The sequence below is a fragment of the Aedes albopictus genome, chromosome 1 (genome assembly GCF_035046485.1).
Source record: "Aedes albopictus strain Foshan chromosome 1, AalbF5, whole genome shotgun sequence".
NCBI lineage: Eukaryota > Metazoa > Arthropoda > Insecta > Diptera > Culicidae > Aedes > Aedes albopictus.
In genome coordinates this window covers 289,827,202-289,847,219 of record NC_085136.1, presented here as the reverse complement: position 1 = coordinate 289,847,219, position 20,018 = coordinate 289,827,202, and the positions used below count along the sequence as shown (strand labels likewise).

Here is a 20,018-nt window from a genome sequence, read left to right as displayed (position 1 = left end):
ATAGTTCGTATCAGCCTATTCAAAAACAGCCTCAGTCGAAAATTGATTTAATCTTTGATTCCATGCAGATTTCTTAACTTAAATAACTGATTGTGACTTTACAGCTTTTGGCAATACTAACTTGTTTTTAATCTTTATTTTTATATTTTTTTTTTAATTGGTTATATATTTTTTTAGAAAGTCAACCTTGAAAAGTTTGTATTATGTATCAGTAAATCTTTTCTATTTGAAATAGCAATTTCATATTAACAATACAATAATTTTCCTTTATGTATAAAACATTTTTCATTATCTTGCGGTACACTCATTCTCAAAATGAATCAATATTTATCGATTTTCCTTACCTTCAATGAAGTTATTCTTTACTCTTTTTATTAGTGAATTTTAACTTAATAGCTAGCCCTGTACACGTCGATGAAAAGTGTTTTATCTGTTACCGCATATGCATTATGAAATAATTTGAAAAGATACCTAGAAACTGATAGCGGAACCTGAAACCTTTTTATGAGTGAACCCGAATAGCATTTTTGTGTGAAATATGCAATAAAATTTTTTAAATAACTTTTTAATTACCGCAGATTTAAGATACCTACTATCCTGAATAAATCAGCATACATTAAAACAGTTATAGCAAACACAAACTGATTATTCAAAACGTTCACAGGCTTCTTGATGAATTTGGTTTCTACTTATTCATGATACCAACAACCATTTCAATAGAACCATAATATATATACTTCCAGATTTCATCATTTTTAAGGGAATCGTGTTTGTTTTCTCATTTTAAGAACGTCTTCAATAATCCTGGCAGAACCGCCTACTTTAATATTAGCTTTTCTAGTAATTGGAGCATAATTCTTTTGAGAGCATAATGAAATCCACTTTTTCTTATTTTTTTATCAATTAGTTCTTTCTATAACAACGAAAGAATCCGCTTTCGGAGTTTTAATGGGATCGTCCAAAAAATCGGTTTTACAATAATTTGGCGAAATCCGACATAAAGTGTTGACAAATACCTTTTCCTCAAAATATTACCGAAATTCCCTCATTTAAGTAATGATAAAATTAACCTTCTCACCTCGACGATATCGTCTCTAAAGCAAAAGCTGCTTTTTCATGTTGAAGAAAACCATATTTTCTGAACCTGTTAACACAAATTGTCTACTCAAAATTTTGACGTAACTGGCTTTTCACAGTGTTGACAAACACCATTTCATTGATTTGACGAAATTCGCATTCTGAAAGTAATGACAAAACTGCCTTCTTACAATGATTACGAAACCCGTTGTCTGAAAACTTTGATGAAAACCGCCTTCTCATTTATTTGACGAAAACCACCTTTTCTTAGTATTGACGAAACCGCTATTTTATAATTTGACGAAAACCGCCTTCTCACAGTTTTGACAAATCTCACCTTTTCATTGATTTGACGAAAACCGCCTTCTTGTTGTTTCGACTAAAACCGCCTTCTTAAAATAGTGACGAAATCGCCTTCTCATTTATTTGACGAAAACCGCCTTCTCACAGTTGACAAATTTGATTTATTTGATGAAAACCGCCTTCTTAAAATATTGACGAAACCGCCTTCTCATAGTGTTGACGAAACCGCCATTTCATTGATTTGATAAAACCGCCTTCTCACAGTTAACAAATTTAATTGATTTGACGAAAACCGTCTTTCTCAAATATTGACGAAACCGCCTTCTCATTGTGTTGACGAAAACCACATTCTCACAATTTTAACGAAAACCACCTTCTAATTGATTCAACCAAAACCGCATTTTTATTGTTTTGACGAAAACTGCCTTCTGGAAATATTGACGACACCACCATTTCATTGATTTGACAAAAACCGCCTTCTCACAGTTTTAACAAATTTAATTGATTTGACGAAAACCGCCGTCTTAAAATATTGACGAAACCGCCTTCTCATAGTGTTGACGAAACCGCCATCTCATTGATTTGACGAAAACCGCCATCTCTCGGATTTGACGAAAATCGCCGTCTCACAGTTTTAACAAATTTAATTGATTTGACGAAAGCCGCCTTCTTAAAATATTGACGAAACTGCCTTCTCATAGTGTTGGCGAAACCGCCATCTCATTGTTTTGACGAAAACCGCCTTCTCACAGTTTTGACGAAAACCGCCTTCTCATAGTTTTAACAAATTGATTTGATTTGACGAAAACCGCCTTCTTAAAATATTGACGAAACCGCCTTTTCATTGTATTGACGAAAACCGCCTTCTCGTAGTTTTAACAAATTTAATTGATTTGACGAAAACCGCCTTCTTAAAATTTTGACGAAACCGCCTTCTTATTGTATTGACGAAATCCGCCTTCTCACAGTTTTGACGAAAACCGCTTTCTCATAGTTTTAACAAATTTAATTGATTTGACGAAAGCCGCCTTCTTAAAATATTGACGAAACCGCCTTTTCATTGTATTGACGAAAACCGCCTTCTCGTAGTTTTAACAAATTTAATTGATTTGACGAAAACCGTCCTCTTAAAATTTTGACGAAACCGCCTTCTTATTGTATTGACGAAATCGGCCTTCTCACAGTTTTAACGAAAACCGCCTTTTCGTTGGATTGGCGAAAACCGCCTGCTGGAAATATTAACGAAAGCGTCATCTCATGGATTTGACGAAAACTGCCTTTTCACAGTTTTAGCGAAAACCGCGTTCTCCAAGTATCGAAGAAATCGCCTTCTCGCAGTGCTGGCAAAATAATCCCAAAAAGTCGGGAATCCAACCTTCCATGTCCGAGTTGGCGATTCAAAACCATATCCATGTGTCTGACTGGAGGCTTTTCCTTTTCTTTGTTACTTTAAATTATGGCGTGTTCTAGATAGTATTTATCTTTTTTTTTTTAAGAAAAGTAACATTTTTTTCTGAGAACAAAGTCTGCTGTTCTGCCCAGTGATGCACAATCAATTAAACTATCCGCTTCACGTTCACATCAAAAATGTTGGAATAAGCGTAATGAAGGCTATGGCTCATTTACAAATGAAAATGTTCCTTACTGCGTATTCGATTAACAAAATATTACGCAATTTCGAAGACTTTTCTCGATTGACCAACCTGTATGGATTTACAAACACTGAGATATTATAACTACTCAAATGATTCTAATTAGTATTGCCACAGTTCTCCTTTGACTGCCATCCAATTATGTCAATTGCACTTGGTTTACCGTTCGGCACTAGTATCATCAGAAGTCATAAAAATGTCTTTTCGTACACTAGTCATAGCAGGTCCAACGCGTAGCGCAAATCTTTGAAAACTACTAGGGTACCTGTACCAATTATGGCACTACCTAAGGAAAACTATTTGTACAAAAATAACGAGAAGACCAACGAATGTCACCAATATGTTAAAAGATAGTTTAGTTTCCATACTTTACAGGAAAAATATAAAAACGGAGCCAAAACTACTTTTAGTATTTATTACAGTGAGTGCCAATGATAGGAACCCTGTACCAGTTATGGCTACATTTTTTTAACTTCGGTTCCTTTTCGCACTATTTGCATGCATTTCTTATGGGATTAGCCATAATTGGTACACTATGGCGAAAAAGGGTGCAAGGAAGCCGAAATTTTAAGGAAAATGATTTATTTCTAACATAATTTGAGCAAAATGTGAACTTTAAATGAGTGCAACCATCTTTTGTGAACGTGATCTATTGTTTTTATTTTTTTATTGTTGATATATATCGTTAAAGGGTGAAAATCAACTATGGCGAACAATCGGTACTATGGCCATAATTGGTACACTTACCCTACTTGTACATACCTCCGTAAAATTGATGTTTCAATACAAACATTACCAGCTTCTTTCAAAAATTGCCCGTTGATCATTTAAAGCGATCTTCTAGCATACACGGCATACACTTTCTCATCTTGAAAAGTGCATGTCAACGGAAATTTCCTCCCACACAACTGTTGTTTGTAGATCAGTTCACTTTCCACGAATTTCTTCCCTTCACATTTAATCACTTTTATGCACTTCAATTATTCCTGTTTTCATCCTCGTCGCCAATGTGATATCTGGTCAATTCGGAGTTTAATTAAAACGGTAAAGGATGGATTTTCCATTATTATTCTTTATATTCACAACTGTCACTTCATCGTGTCCTCGCAACTCACTCTCTCTACGCCACCTATACTCATGGCCACCTATGTCGTATCTCGATATCACACACACGAGCCACACACCCGAAAATCAGGAGCAAGTTAGGGTATACTGTCCAGAAAGTGGGTACCAAAACGCGCCGTACCAAAAACGATGATGGGTGAGGCGGCAATGTAGGGTCAAGTGGGGTAAAATGCCATTTTTCAAACTTTCATCGTTTTCAATGATAATTAGCCTCATTTGTTAGGCTTTCAAAGTGGTAACAGCAACTAGACAATATTTGCTCGATACTTCAGCAAAAATATTCATTAAACTATTGCATTTTCATCGATTTACAGCGATTTTAAAAACTGGTTCGTAAAACGGAAGTGGTGCAAAAAGGCCATCTGCCATGGGGTAAGATGCCACTTCTTGAAAACATTCAAAAATTACGTCCATCAGTTTTCGAGCATTTCTGACTCCTTTTCCCCCCTCAGTCCCGCTTTTTACGAATACTCAATAAATGTAGTGTTACCCCCACCCCGCAAAACGATGATCGTAATATTTGAATGACCCCTAACATGGAAAGCGTAGACATCAGCAACCATGCGTCTCCATGGGTGCCTCAATCTCGTTGGAAACACTTGGCTGGCAATAAAATCACCAGAAAACCTTAATTGTAAGCACGAAAAACCGGAGTTTGCCAATTTTCATTGGGAAATCAGAAGATTTTTCGTGGGTTTGGTGGCCTAGCTTCTACAAGAATGTTCGAAGTAAACATATCTTGACACCATTCACCTGTAGTAATGATCAAGTCCCATTCAGGAATGATTTTATGAGTTGGGCCATTTTACCCCATCTTGGCATTTTGGGCTTTGTTCCCCTACCGAGTTTGACAGCTGTGTCACCTCACTGCTTTTTTCATTCCCCTTTCCTCGCTCAGTATTTATTGCCTACCTGTTTGAGGTTCGTTCACTCCCTCGCGACGAGGCAGAAGGAAAACACCGCTCTAGAGTATCTAGCAAAGCTCTTTTGATTTCGAGGAGGATTATCAAGCCTGGAAAGAATTCCGAAGCTGGCCTTAAAAGTAGCTGCTGCGGAGGATCCTGAGAAGCTCAGATCTACTATGCAGAAATGCCTGGACGAAGGATTCTTCCCAGAGGTTTAGGAACGGCATAGCCAGGTACGATTCCTAAGCTCTCCAGCGAAAGAGGATGGGAAATCGCTACTGTACAGTAGCGACACTGCCCGAGTAGGTGGAAAAATCTGATGAATAGCATTTTCAGTTATGATTGATTGAATTACTGAAGAGCAAAAACTGATATTGGTTTGATTGATATAAGAGGTAAAAGAACAGAAATAATAGCAAAATCTAATATGGTGAACTACTCAATAATAGCTCGTTAAGATATTACAAGATCAAAAGAATAGCAGACAAGATTTGTCACTTTTTTCTAGAAAAAAAAAAAAAAAAAAATGGCAGCATCCAGCATCGAACCTATGACCTTAGGATCCACTGGCGGCGATGCTTACCACTCAACTGTGGCTCGCTCTTGGGCTCGCTGTTGTATATAAGATGGGAATAAGAGCATGCGGTTCTTCGTTTCCACAGCTCAGAAAGCGGCACAAGGCATTTCACTAACATTGAGCCATCTCTATGGATGTATGTGTTCCATTTCGTGCAGAAGAGCTAAACTTGTTCTTATGAAGAAATTTTCAGTTATTTCGACAAGAACAAAAACTGATATCATATCACTTTGAGCTATTCGTGCGATATTCGCTAGAATTTTGAATAACTAATCAAAATCACATCGAGCTATGACAGCAAAAAGTGTTCGATTTGAGATATGATTCAGATATTCTCGTCTGCCCGGGTGGGACCTGTCCATAAACTACTTAGACTCTTAGGGGGGGGGGGGGGGGGGGTCTGGCCGAAGTCTACGCTTCATACAAATTTCGAAAATTTTGTATGAACAAAAGTCTACGGGGGCGGGTCTCAGATGACCTAAGAAAAAGTCTACGTAGTTTATGGACAGCGCCCTGCAAATAGAATGAACCATGTAAATTGAGCGACAAAAAGCTTCAATTTTGATTATGTCCATCATTTCTTAGGTAAAATTACGCAAAGCTCGGAAGCTGATTCCAGAATGCGGCACAGAGGTAAGGTTCCGTAAGGATCCATCCTGGGTCCGGTGTCATGGAATGTGATGTACGGCGAGGTTTTTTTTTAGTTTTTTTTTATTTCTGTGTATTTTAACTTAAGGCGAAACTGGAAGCATTTTCTCATTTTTTCGGTTTTTGATTTTTCATTAAATAACGAAGCAATATTTTCAAAATCGGTTTTCGTTCACATGTAGAGTATGGATCAAGGTATCTTCTGAATTTTTTTGTGGTTGAAAATGTTTTCCATTTTTGCGGAAACCATTTTTTTGTGAAATTTTGTTCAAAAATGGTTTTCGCAAAAACGAAAAACATTTTCCACTAGGAAAAAAAAATCAGGAGACACCTTGATCCATGCGCTACATGTGCACGAAAACCGATTTTGAAAATATTGCTTCGTTATTAAATAAAAAATCAAAAACCAAAAAGTGAGGAATTGCTTCCAGTTTCGCCTTAAGCTAATTCTACACTGTACGACGAGGTATTGAGGTCGAAATTTCTGGTAGGCATGGCCATCGTCGGCTTCGTTGAGAGGATGGTGGACCCACAGATTGATTCCAAGGGTAAATGGTAAGGTCAATAGGCGCCGGGGAAGTAATATGCAACCTTTCGGATCATGGCTGCTTTTGACAGTCTTTACACCATTTCGGTCATGCGGTTTCTCCCGAGTGTCGCAATCTAAAGGTGGTGTCTGGAATCGAAAGTTGGCAACTCAGGTCATAAGGGTATCCTGTGGTCAATCTTGTCTTGCTTTTATGGCAAGGTGTGGGATACGTGGAACATTACTTCCTCCTTCCCTGGGCACAACCTTCCATATTATAACGGATTGGGTCTTACTTACGGGGAGATCAAGTTGCGGTGCACGCAGTTTCAGTTCTTGATATTGTCAGTGCAGCGGGAATGCAGGCGTGGTGTCGACTCTTAGGACCACTCACGAAGCAGGCAAAGCGATGGCAGCATGCCTTGGTATCTTCCTAAAAGAGCGAACCTCGAAGTCAGTAACTGAAAGATTAGGCAGCTAATCTCGAGGGTACGAACTGTACTAGCCCTGTCTGGTGGTCTCGGGGAGACGATAGGCTTTGAGGTAGTGGGAATAGCTTACGGATAGTTTGGTAAAGTAAACCTTTTTCTTCGTTTGTGCCGAAGTTGGTCCCAATTCTCTACTACCTCAGTTTTTTTTTTTTATATATTTTATTCAAGGTGTCTGTTGAGCAGATTATCTGCTCATTGCTTGAAGAAGAAAAAAAAGCATCGCCAAAGGCAGTGATCATGAAAGTGAAATTGAAGATCAGAGGACGATCGAGATCACTCATGTGAGGACTCTGCTCCCCTTACTGCTTCTTCAGTATTTCCTGAAGCGACGGTCCTTGATTTCGTTGCAGAGAGATCTGGACTATGAGTCCAATCTGTTGCAGCAGCGTACGAAGAACTCGTTGATTTCGTTGTGGTCAACAGGGATGTTTACCTAAATTGTTCAACTAATCCCAGTGGAATCCTATCTATCTATCTATATCTATATCTATATCTATATATCTTCTATCTATATATATAAAAATGAGTTTGAAGTCCCTTTGAGGCAACAAAACTCAAGAACGGATGAACCGATCAGCTTGACTCTTGCACGGTCCGGTTTGTATTCGTGTTGGCTGTGTTTATATGTACAAAAAGCTAAGAAAATCAACTAGAAAAGTACTGATTTTCGTTAGCTGGGAAAAAAATCAACATGATCGAAATGAAACCAATCTAGAGTGCGGTGACGTTATGAGCTCAACAGTTGTCAAACCACCACAGCTTGGCAAGACAGCGTTTGCCGGGACAGCTAGTTTGTAATAATTTATAAGGAACTAGCTGTCCCCGGCAAACTTTGCTTTGCCTACTGCGTTTTTTGACGTTTCAAGTTCCTAGCCAAGCCCAAGTCCCCGTTCAAAATGTATGAAAACCCAATTTTCAAAAACTCTCAATTTTCCCAGGTTTTTTGCCTCATAAACTTTCCTTGGGTGAAAACTAACGGAACAACACTTAGACGTTCCAAATCGGTCCATCCGTTCGCAAGTTATGCGCGGTCCCACGTATGCCACTGCATTTTTATATATAGAAGATATATATAGATAGATAGATAGATAGAAGATTGAGTGAGAAGAACCCCAACGGCTGTAATCCAAGTAGCCTTCGAGCTGGTTTCTATGATCGCAGATAGACTAGAGAAGGGTTGACTCGTCATCAAGTACAACATCCAGGTGAAGTTGATCAATTACTACCAGGACTCAGGGGCACAACAAAAAGGTTGCCGAGCTGGACAGTCCGTGTATGGGTGCGGTCACGATGTTTAGGACAGCCGCGGAAACTCCTTCCAAGCTGGAGAACATCCCTGCTGAAGTCATCAGTCCGACGAAAGATATTGTACATTGGACACTGTCGGTGGTGAACTGAACAGTAACAGTGCTTGGTACGAGATCCACTGACAAACGAGAAGATAATCTACGACAAGTCAACGAACAAGCAGCAGCGCACACTGTTTCTAAAGCCCCAATTTCGTGATCGAAATTACCTATTTCGGGCATGGAAAATTGATTTTAGAGGTTAAGTGACTTCGGAGAAGTTGTTTGGTATATCAGAGCCCTTTTTTGGAAGTACATAGCGCTAATATGATTAATCCATCTAAAAGTGAGATAGAAATTTGAATTTTTGTATAAGTGAAGATAGCGTCCTTGAATCTTTAGCAAAGTTGTAGAAAATGTAGTTATGAGTAAACTTGCCGAACATTTTTTTTCTATCTGCTCTATTTCTAGAGATATGAGTCATTATTTATGATACTTCTAAAAGATGGGTTCTGCTATACCAAACAACTTTTCCGAGGACACTTAGCCTCTTAAATCAATTTCTCATGCCCAAAATAAATTCGATCACGAAATTGGGGCTTTGCAAAAAGTGTGCAGAAGGCGTAATCGGGGGTAAGTTTTGTGAAGTTTTTGATACAATGCAGCTGAGTGTTGACTTTCACTCTGAATGTAGACTACAAGGAGCTGCAGGATAACTTCCTGACGAACCTCACCTGTCTTCTACCGAATCATGCGTACGTCATATGTGTTCGAACGTACCGTAAACCGGGGTCAAATTGATCTCTGGGTCGAAATTGATCAGACGTTTTCCAGTTAGATCAAGCATACTTTACATAGTTTCCTTCCAAGTCGATGAAATGAAATGAGCCAGGAGCGTTCTAGGATCGAATCATAAGCGATTGGAGATTGACATGTAAGTTCGAATGAAATTTGTTTTGTTGTAGATAATGGAAGTTTGAAACATTAGTTCTGGTTTAAGTCGATTGTTGGAATCCTATACTACACGATACATGTGAGAAAACTATTTAAAACATACTTTATCTAACGGAAAAACGTCTGATCAATTTCGACCCGAAGATCAATTTGACCCCGGTTTACGGTACTTCACCAATACGATGTTCACCGTGAGAGATCAGGCGAAGATCGTAACTTTCCCGGAGCTGGAAAATATCCACTTGATGATGTACAACTCAAATTTGGAGTTGAGTATAAGCTACGAACCATCTTCGAAGCGAGGACCTACGAAACCATGCCATAGTACAACGAATTCAAGGTGGTAGTTCTGAATGATGAATGAACTCTTTTTTTAGAATAATTGAAGCGATTGCCAAGGAAGGTTGAATATGTATTCAAAAGTCTCTGCGAGAATATCTGGGTATTGCTGACTAAACTTCGACCAGTTAAGTCGATGATACTCACCCTCACACCGACAAACTGCTCCTGCAAGATGACCCACGCCAGCAGGTACACGCACGCCACATTCGTTGCAAACAGTGCCATCACATCAGTCGCCAGCAGGGCCTTCAGCGACAGTGCATACAAGTACGTCGTCAGCAGCCACAGTATGCAGAATGTTAAGCACCGATTCAGAAACCTTCCGATCGTAAACCCCCGATCCCGGAAGCCCCTCAGTATCTCCCCCAGAATCTCCCCGGTGCCGTCGCACTTCTTAATCGCCACCCGCCCCAGGATGTAGATCGGGAAGAACAGGATCGAAAAGTTCGTACAGAACCACGACGCGAAGAACGGTGCGTTGAAAATGTGCGTCGATGGCGGTGGCGGGAAGTTCCCATCCTTCGTTACGATCGGTTTCGTTGTCGATGGCATGAAGGAGGTTGTGGGACCGAACCCGTGCACGATCAGCGCCGACGAGTTGGTGTCTGCCGTCGTGAGGACACTCCCGCCCATTTCGTGGTCGGTGATGAATGCCGTCAGATGCGGGGGCAGTGTGGAAGCGTACGCGTTCCGCCGCAGATAGAGAAACTTGATGCAGTGGGTGGCACCGACCCAGGATGCCGTTACCAGGATCGTCACGCACACGCCGAAGTACATCTACAGGTGGGAAGGAAAAGGTGAAGAAACGGCGTTATTCCAAAAAGACAGTAATTGGATATAGAATGTAGGATAACAAATTCTCTCACCTTTTGAGCCAGTTCGGAACAGCAGGAATCGCGACATCCTTTCAGCCGACTGGTACTGGTGGTTGGCGTCGGAGTTCCCGTTGGATTGGTGTTATTCCCCAGGGCCGTACCCGATTGTCCAGGTAGGCCCGAGGTTGGTGTGTCGCATCCCGTTCCGGTGACCGTCACCCCGATCAGGCTATCCTGCCCGTCGTGTTGACTCGAGGTCACCGAATCGGAATGCATAATCTGTGGCACATTGTTGGTAAAGCCACCACCGAAGGGGCCATTTGGCGAATCTCCTTGGAAGATAAAAGCAAAGATGTAATGGACGGCGGTGTCAATAATTATAGGTTTCGCTACATTCGGATTCTATCTATCTATACCTGTTACAACGACGGAGGGGGCACGAACACGTTTCGGGTTGAATATGGCCGGTATTTCGCTATCACGCGTCATAATGTTGTCGATCATGTCTCGTTCGTTTTCGGCTGGTATGCTGCGGTTTCCATTTTATGAGATCACCTGCAAGCAAGAACAGGAGAGAGAGAGATTAGTGTAGAATTAGCATAAGTTAAAATACACATAAATACAAACAAAAAAAAAAACAAGAGAGAGAGAGAAAGGCGGATATAAATCAGAACACACATTAGAGCAGAATAAAACTTGAAATGTACGCAACAAAAAATGCGTCATAAATCAGTAATGTTCAAGCTGTGAGATGTATGAAGTCACAAGAAAAAAACTGGACCGGTGCGAGCTATGCCGAAAAATTCCAACCATTAATTACACCACCTGAAATGAACCCAGGTCAGTGCAGAGAGCGACCGGCACGGCGACGGTGTCGAGTGCCGTTTCCTCTTTCGGAATAGTTTCAAATACCTCTCAGAATCGATTTTTTTTTCTCGAAACTGACCAGCAAGGTTGGCTTTATTTCGAATGCCGCGATTAATTCAATTAAGTTTGCTGCTACGTGAGGTTAATGTCTGGGCGTTTCACCCCAAAATTCCATGCACCCATTCTATCGTTCAATCAAAAGTGGCAGTAAATTTCTGGAAATGGGAGTTGCCATTAGTTGTTTGGTTAGTTTGATCGTTCTGAGGTTGGGCTTTCAATCTTGATAGAATTAGTGAAAGGAATTGGTTTTGAATTATTCTTGGTTTTCTGATCAAAACTACATATAAGCATGTTTGACTTCCAGAGTTTTGATATTTTTGGGAGGAAACAAGAAAAGAAATAAGCAAATGTTTCCATAAATTACTTTATGGGTTCCTGCAGATTTAGAATTCAAGTATTCCGCTGAGAATTTCTCCATAAATTTGTAAAATACACGCCATGAGCGTAGCCAGAGGGGCTGCCACTATATTTATGTTTTTAAATCGAGCCAACTGAAAAAATACCAATGACTCAGAGTTCCAGAAAAAATAGCTAAAAAAAACTATTCTCATCACTAAGGTTTTTATCCACAATTATCGAACCTTTTTAACTCGAGAACCACAGGAAATTCCGCAAAGTATTTCTTTAAGAGAACCACTTCAATCTTATTATAGAATTTTACCAAAAACAAGCTTGGTTGAATGGCTAAATTTTGTAATGTTTATTTATGAAATACAAAAACAGCATGCCAACTTTTTCAGATATGCCAGAACCGGGTGCGGTAGGAAAAAAAGAAGGACTTTGTAGAACCATATGCTGCTTTAGAGTGCAGTTATGTGCTACTGCTGCATGAATTTTCACTAAATAGTATTCAATCAAACAAACGTCATTCTAAGAGCAACATACCTGGGATTTCTTTACGAATTCTTTCAAGCACACCTTCATTTATGCGTTTATTCTGGAACTTCTTCAGGGATTCTTTTAGAAATTCCACAAGGAACTTCTCCAGGAGTTTCTCCTTCGTGAATTCTTCCATGGGCATCTAGCAAGGTTCCAATAGTGATTGTTTCGGGTTTTGTTCCAAGAAATGCTTCAATAATTCCTCCCATGATTACTTCAGATTTTTTTTTACAGATACTTCTGTAAGGATGCATCGACGAATTCCTCCAGGAATTTGTCCAAAGCTTCCTTCAGTGATTTCATCATGGATTGCTCCAGAGATTTTTTCAAGAATTCCTCTTTGGGTTTCACCAGACATTCCTCCGGGATATCTATAGAGGTTCCTCCAGTGATTGTTCCAGTGCTTATTACGAGGGTTTCTCCAGGAATTTCTCCAAGGATTCCCAAAGGAATGTCAACAGAAATTCTTTCAAGTATTTTTGCATGTGCTCGTTCAGAGATTTCTTCAGGGATTACTCCACATGTTCCTTCAGGAATTGCAATAGTGATTGTTTCAATAATTCAATCTGGAATAATTCGAAGTATTTCAGCAGGAATATCTTCCAGAAACCCTTACAAAAATTTTTACCAGAGATTAGGTAAAAATTAAAGAATGTTGTACAAAACGATCTTTTTTGCAATCCATCCAAAGATTCCAACAATAGTTCGCCCAAAAATTTTTGTAGACATGGATTCCTTCATATATTTTTCCTACAGAAACATTTCCAGGAATTTATTAAGAAAGCTTTCCTGGTGTAGTGATTGAAATGTTCTTGCATCATTTTCGTTAATTATTTCGTTTTAAATTCAAAACGCTTCACATTTTTCCTAAGCACACGTTTATTATCGCGAAAGCTAACCAACAAATTGACATTCACATTCGAATCCTGATTATATGCCTACTGTGATACAACTTTTCTCTATGACGATGGTCCTCACAATTGGGTTCTTTAGGGGTATCCAGATTATTGCATATTCGGAATCTCCGTCCAAAAATTAGTCGAAATCCAAAATTTCATCTTTTTTGGTGCCCGGGAACTATTTTTAAAATGCATTTAAAGTTTGTATGGGGAAATTTTTTTGTTCGGGGCGAACTGTCAGTTTATCGATTGAACTGTCATTCTATCCACGAAAATTAAAACTGTTTTTATTATTTAACCATAAAAAACAAAGGAAGTGGAACGCAATTAAATTACCTTATACTCATAAAAATGAGCTCTTTCGATTAGGCAAAGGAATTCCTCATGGGATTTCTTTAGCAATTCCTTCAGGTTTTCCGTCAGAAATTCTTCCAGGGATTCACCCGGGACTTTCTTCTGTGTTTCTTTGAGGAACAACTCCAGGAATTATTTCTAAAAATCCCCCAGGATCACTTTTTATAATTCCTTCAGGAACTAATCCAGAAATTAATCCAGTACTTCCTCCAGGGTCTGTTTAGAGATTTCTCTAGGAATGCCTTCAGGAACTGCTTCCGAGATTCCTCCTGGAATTTCTTTAGGAACTTCTGCAGAGATTCCTTCAGGAACTGCTATAGGGATTCCTCAAAGAATTCTTCCACGAACTCTTCTTAGAATTCCTTCAAGATTTCTCCAAGGATTGCATCTGCATTTTTTCAGGAATTACTCCTCGGATTCATCCAGAAATTTTTCAACGGATTTCTTCAGAGATTGCTCCAGGAATTATTCCAGGAATTCCTTCAGATTATTCCTCCAGCAATTCTTCTAGAGACAGACAGACCGGCATTCCTCTTAGGATATCCTCCAGGGATTCTTCCAATAATTCCTCCAAGATTTTTGCAGGGCATAACTCAATTTCTGTGTTTCTTTCTGGAACAACTTATTTTAAAAATTCCTCGAAAGAGCCTCCCAGGAACTTTTCTCATGATTCCTTCAGAAATTTCTCCTTGTATTCTTAAAAAAAACTCCTTCAGGAATTGAATCAGTACTTCCTTCAGGGACTGTTTAGGGAATTCCTCGTGAAATTGCTTCCGGGATTCCTTCTGGAGTTTTTCAGGAGCTCTTCTGAGGATTCCTCTAGAATTTCTCAAAGAATTCCTTCTGCGATTCCTTCAAGAATTATTTCTGGTATTCCTCTACGAATTCCTTAAGAGATTTATTCACTAGTTTCTTCAGGAATTCCTCTAGAAAATTTTCCCGGGATTTCTCTGGGGATTCCTGCAGGTATTTCTTTAAATATTCCTCCAAGAATTCATCTAGAAATTCCTCCAGAAATTCCGCCAGAAATTCCTTTAGAGGTTTCTTCAGGAGTTCCTCTGGAGATTCCTTTAGCAATTCCTACAGGCATTCCTCTAGTATATTTTCCAGGGATCCCTCCAAGAATTTCTGCAAGATTTTTTTCAAAGATTCCTCCAAGAAATCCTCCAGGGTTTCCTCAATGTATTTCTTCAGATATTCTTGAATTTTTTCAGGAATTCCTCCAAGAATTCATCCAGATTTTCGTCCAGAATTTGCTGCAGGAATTCCTCTAGGAATTCCGCTAAACATTTTTCAAGGAACATCTTCAGGGATTTTTCCAAGGATTGCTCCTCGAATTTCTCCAAGGATTCCTCCAGGGATTCGTTCAGGAATTCCTTCGAGGATTTCTCCAGGAATTCTACCAGCATTTTTTTCTAGAAATTCCTCCAGGAATTTCTCAGGGAGTTTCTTAGAAATTTCTCCCGAAGTTTCTCTATCCAATTAATCCAGTAATTGTTGCAAGTATTCCTCGAAAGATTCCTTCAGGAATTCCTTCAGGGATTCCTCCAGCAATTCCCAAAGGAACTCCTCCAGGAAATTCTCTGGAATTACCCCAAGTATTTCTTCAGGAATCCCTCCAGCAATCTCTCTAGGAATTGATCCAGGAATTGCTCCTGGACATCCTTCAGAAATTATGTCAGCAATTTCTCCAGGAGTTTTTTTCCAGAAAATTTTCTGGGTTTTTTTTTCAGAAATTCTTCCAGGAACTTCTCCAGGAATACTTTCAGGATTGTTTTTCAGGGATTCCTCCAGGCATTTCTACAGTAATTAAATTTTTCATGAGATTCCTTCATGAATTGCTTTAGGGATTCCTCCAGGGATTTCTACTCGAATTTCTCCAGGGATTTTCTTAGGGATTCCTGCAGAAGTTCTTCTAAGGATTCTTACTACAAATCCTATAGGGATTTCTTCAGAAATTCTCCCAGGAAATTCTCCAAGAATACATTCAGCATTTTTTTCATGGATTCCTCCAGGTATTCCTCTAGAGATTCCTCTAGAGATTCCTCTAGGGGTTTCTTCGGAAATTTCTTCAAGGATTCCCCCAGGGATTTCTTCAGAAATTCCTTCGAGGATTTCTCCAGAAATTCCGCTAGAAATTCTTCAAGCATTTTCTCAAGGGATTTTTTCAGAAATAGACAAATAATAGTAATGTCCCAGAATTCCTCTACAGATTTCTCTAGAAATGTAGCCAGTAATTATTTCAAGAATTCCTCTAGAAATTCTTCCAACAATTACCACAGGAATACCTCTAGGAATTCCTCCAGGCATTCCTCCAAAATTTTATCCAGGAATTTCTCCACAAATTTCTTCAATGATTTCTCCAGGGATTCCTTCAGGAATTCCTTCGAGGATATCTCCAGGTATTCCTCCAAAAATTCCGCTAGAAATTCCTCCAGTAATCTATCAGGAGATTTTTTTTTTCAGAAATAGAAATCTCCCAGAATTCCTCTAGAAATTAATTCAATAATTCTTTCAAGAAATCCTCTAGAGATGTTCCTCCAGAAATTCACACAGGAATACCTCTAGGAATTCCTCCAGGAATTTCTCCAGGAACTTTTCCAGGAATTCCGCCAGAAAATACCACAGAAGTTTCTTCAGGAATTCATCCAGGAATTGCTCCTAGATATCCTCCAGAAACTATGTCAGCAATTCCTTGCTTCAGGAAACCCTCTATGAATTTCTGCAGAGATTCTTCCAGGAAGTTTTCCAGGGATATTGCCAGAAATTCCTTCAAGGGTCCCTCCAGGAATTCCTCCTGGAATTTCGCATGGGATTTTTTTTCTGAAATTTCTTCAGCAATTCCTCCCAGCAATTGTTCGATGAATTCCTCCAATAATACCAAAGTTTGCCCGCGAATGCTTCTAACAATTTATCTGCGGTTTCCAGCAGTACATTTTCAACGATAATAGCGGTTCTTAATCCCTTCAGAGATTTTTTTCCAGAATTGCTTGGTGAATTTCACCAGAAATTTCTGCAATGATTTCTTTACAATTGAGAGATGAAATTTGTGAGAAAGAGGCGTTCTGATGGGATTCTAGCCCTCGACTCCGTATTCGCTAGACCAGCGCTAAGCCTAAGGAAATAATTCTGCGGCTTTCCAGTCAACCAGTGATCGTATAGGATGTTGAATAAGATGTTGAAGTAGAAGCGATATATGTACATTTTATATGCGCCTAAATGGAGGCATATACGCATATGGCTTCCACTTTATCATCTTATGCAACATCGTATACTATTACTGGTTGTCTGGGTTAGTTGGTTAAAGCGCCGGTCTAGCGAATACGGAGTCGTGGGATCAAATCCCATCAGAACGCGATTTTTTTTTCACAAATTTCATCTCTCTATTTGTCAATTAGCAACATCTAGTGCCTTCTAATTACAAGTTTCTCCAGCATGTTTCAGACATACCAGCAAATCTGGTAAAATGCCAGTGAAGGGCAAGTTCTACAAGAATGCCTCTCAAAGACTTCTTCGGTATTATTCTGAGGACTTCTCCTGGAATTATTCCAAGGTTTCACTCAAAATTCTTCCAAAGATCCCTTCAGAAATTCTTTGAAGTGATTATTCGGCAGCTCTTCCAAAATTGCACAAGAAAATTTTCAAAGATACCTCTAGATATATTTTTTAAGAATACCTTCCAGAAATTTCATCCAAGTGTTTTTCAAGGATCTCTCCATAAAAACTTCTAAAAAAGCCCTCCAGAAAGTCAGAAGATACCTTCATCCGAGGATTATTACAAATATTACTCAAAGAATGTTTGGGAAAATGCTTCCTTGGATCTTTCAGGGTTGATCCAAACAATTTTGTACAAATCCGTCCATGAATTCCTCCAGAAATTAATGTTGGGAATCTTTGCTTTTTTAAAGGATTCCTCTTGGCATTTCTCTGGAAGGATTTATCAGGAAAATCCTTCAGCAGTTCTTTTCAGTGGATCCCTTCAGGAATTCTTTAAATAATCCTTCCAAAAATTCTTTCAAAGATTCATAGGCCAAGTACTTGCAAGGACTACTTCAGAAATTATTGGGACAATGTCTTCAGCAGTTTCTGGAGAAAATTTTAGAAACCGGCCAGCTACCAAAAACTCGTTAAGGGATGCTTACAGAGCAGCGTGAATAAAAGACTTAAAGGAATGTCCTGAAGCATTCATAAAGAATCATTGGAGGAAGTCCTGAAGAAATCTTCAAAAGAAATTCCTGAGATAACCTTAGAAGATATGCTGAAAAGAAATTTTAGAAATTTCTGAAAAAAATCTTCCAAAGAATCCTTGAAAAATCCTTTCCATTTCTTCTATGGAATTTCGGAATCCGCTAAATTTTCGAAAGAAGATAAGAAGCGAAAATGGCGAATTTTTCCATAAATAACTCCAAGCATTTCATCATTATTATTTTGATGCATTTCTCTAAGGACTTCTCCTGGAATTATTCCAAGGTTTCACTCAAAATTCTTCCAAAGATCCCTTCAGAAATTCTTTGAAGTGATTATTCGGCAGCTCTTCCAAAATTGCACAAGAAAATTTTCAAAGATACCTCTAGATATATTTTTTAAGAATACCTTCCAGAAATTTCATCCAAGTGTTTTTCAAGGATCTCTCCATAAAAACTTCTAAAAAAGCCCTCCAGAAAGTCAGAAGATACCTTCATCCGAGGATTATTACAAATATTACTCAAAGAATGTTTGGGAAAATGCTTCCTTGGATCTTTCAGGGTTGATCCAAACAATTTTGTACAAATCCGTCCATGAATTCCTCCAGAAATTAATGTTGGGAATCTTTGCTTTTTTAAAGGATTCCTCTTGGCATTTCTCTGGAAGGATTTATCAGGAAAATCCTTCAGCAGTTCTTTTCAGTGGATCCCTTCAGGAATTCTTTAAATAATCCTTCCAAAAATTCTTTCAAAGATTCATAGGCCAAGTACTTGCAAGGACTACTTCAGAAATTATTGGGACAATGTCTTCAGCAGTTTCTGGAGAAAATTTTAGAAACCGGCCAGCTACCAAAAACTCGTTAAGGGATGCTTACAGAGCAGCGTGAATAAAAGACTTAAAGGAATGTCCTGAAGCATTCATAAAGAATCATTGGAGGAAGTCCTGAAGAAATCTTCAAAAGAAATTCCTGAGATAACCTTAGAAGATATGCTGAAAAGAAATTTTAGAAATTTCTGAAAAAAATCTTCCAAAGAATCCTTGAAAAATCCTTTCCATTTCTTCTATGGAATTTCGGAATCCGCTAAATTTTCGAAAGAAGATAAGAAGCGAAAATGGCGAATTTTTCCATAAATAACTCCAAGCATTTCATCATTATTATTTTGATGCATTTCTCTAACCATTGTTTCAAAAGTTTAAATAGACTTCTACAGAAATTTCTCCAAGGATTCTTACAAAGATCCCTCTAAGATTCTTTCTAAGAATCTCTTCTGCATTTCTACAAGAATACCACCTTGGATTCCGTCAAATATTTCTTCATTTCATTTTATTTCATTTCATTCCAGAAATTCCCCCTGGGAATACTACAATCCGTAACATCTTACTTCCTGTAATGCTTCTGACAATTTATCTTCGGATTCAGCAGCAAACGAGGATCCCCTCCGAGAGTTTCTTCAGAATGTTTTCCAATGATTTTTCTAGAATGTTTACCAATGATTCCTTGAAGATTCTTTCAAGGATTCTCCATAAGTATTATAGGGACTCTTCCTTGGACTTCTCTTTGAATTCGGATACCTACCTCCAAAAACTTCTTAAAGAATTCTCCTCAAAAGCTTCTTTAGGAGGTGTAGCATTTCTGATAAAATCTTAGTAAAGAAACTTCTGATAAATTGATTCAAAAGTCTTCAGGAAAATGTAGAAGACATTCTTCTTGAAATTTTGCGATGAATTCTTATGATGAATTCTCAAAATAATGCACAAAGGAATTCTAATGGAAAATTATTGGAAGGTCTTAAATATCTCCTGGATTTTTTATGTACATATTACAAGAATATGCTGGATTCTTTATCAGAAATTGCTGAGAAAACCTACCAAAAACTCGTTGAGGGATGCTTACAGAGCAGCGTGAATAAAAAATTTAATGGAATGTCCTGAAGCATTCATAAAGAATGCCTTACCAAAATGCTCTAGATTTTTTTAGTAGAACCTGAGAAAACTCTCCCATCGAATATACAAAAGAATTTGCTGAACTATTTCCTTAACCCTTTGGAGCCGGAGGGGTCATATATGACCTCG

General features: G+C 38.7%; 1 protein-coding gene across 16 annotated transcripts in view; it reads right to left on the bottom strand.

Moving 5' to 3' along the window:
- Positions 1-20,018, bottom strand: part of LOC109408315 (solute carrier family 35 member F3) — a 277,247-nt gene that overhangs the window by 95,316 nt on the left and 161,913 nt on the right. For all 16 annotated transcript variants that reach the window (XR_009996547.1, XR_009996546.1, XR_009996545.1 and 13 more), the window contains 3 exons: positions 11,118-11,256; positions 10,753-11,033; positions 10,031-10,663 (listed from right to left, as the gene is read on the bottom strand). Coding sequence is in view for 10 of the 16 variants with exons in the window: in XM_062846971.1 (XP_062702955.1) it covers positions 10,031-10,663; positions 10,753-11,033; positions 11,118-11,205 (1,002 nt within the window). In the remaining 6 variants the exon portion in view is untranslated. The remainder of the gene's footprint in view (positions 1-10,030; positions 10,664-10,752; positions 11,034-11,117; positions 11,257-20,018) is intronic.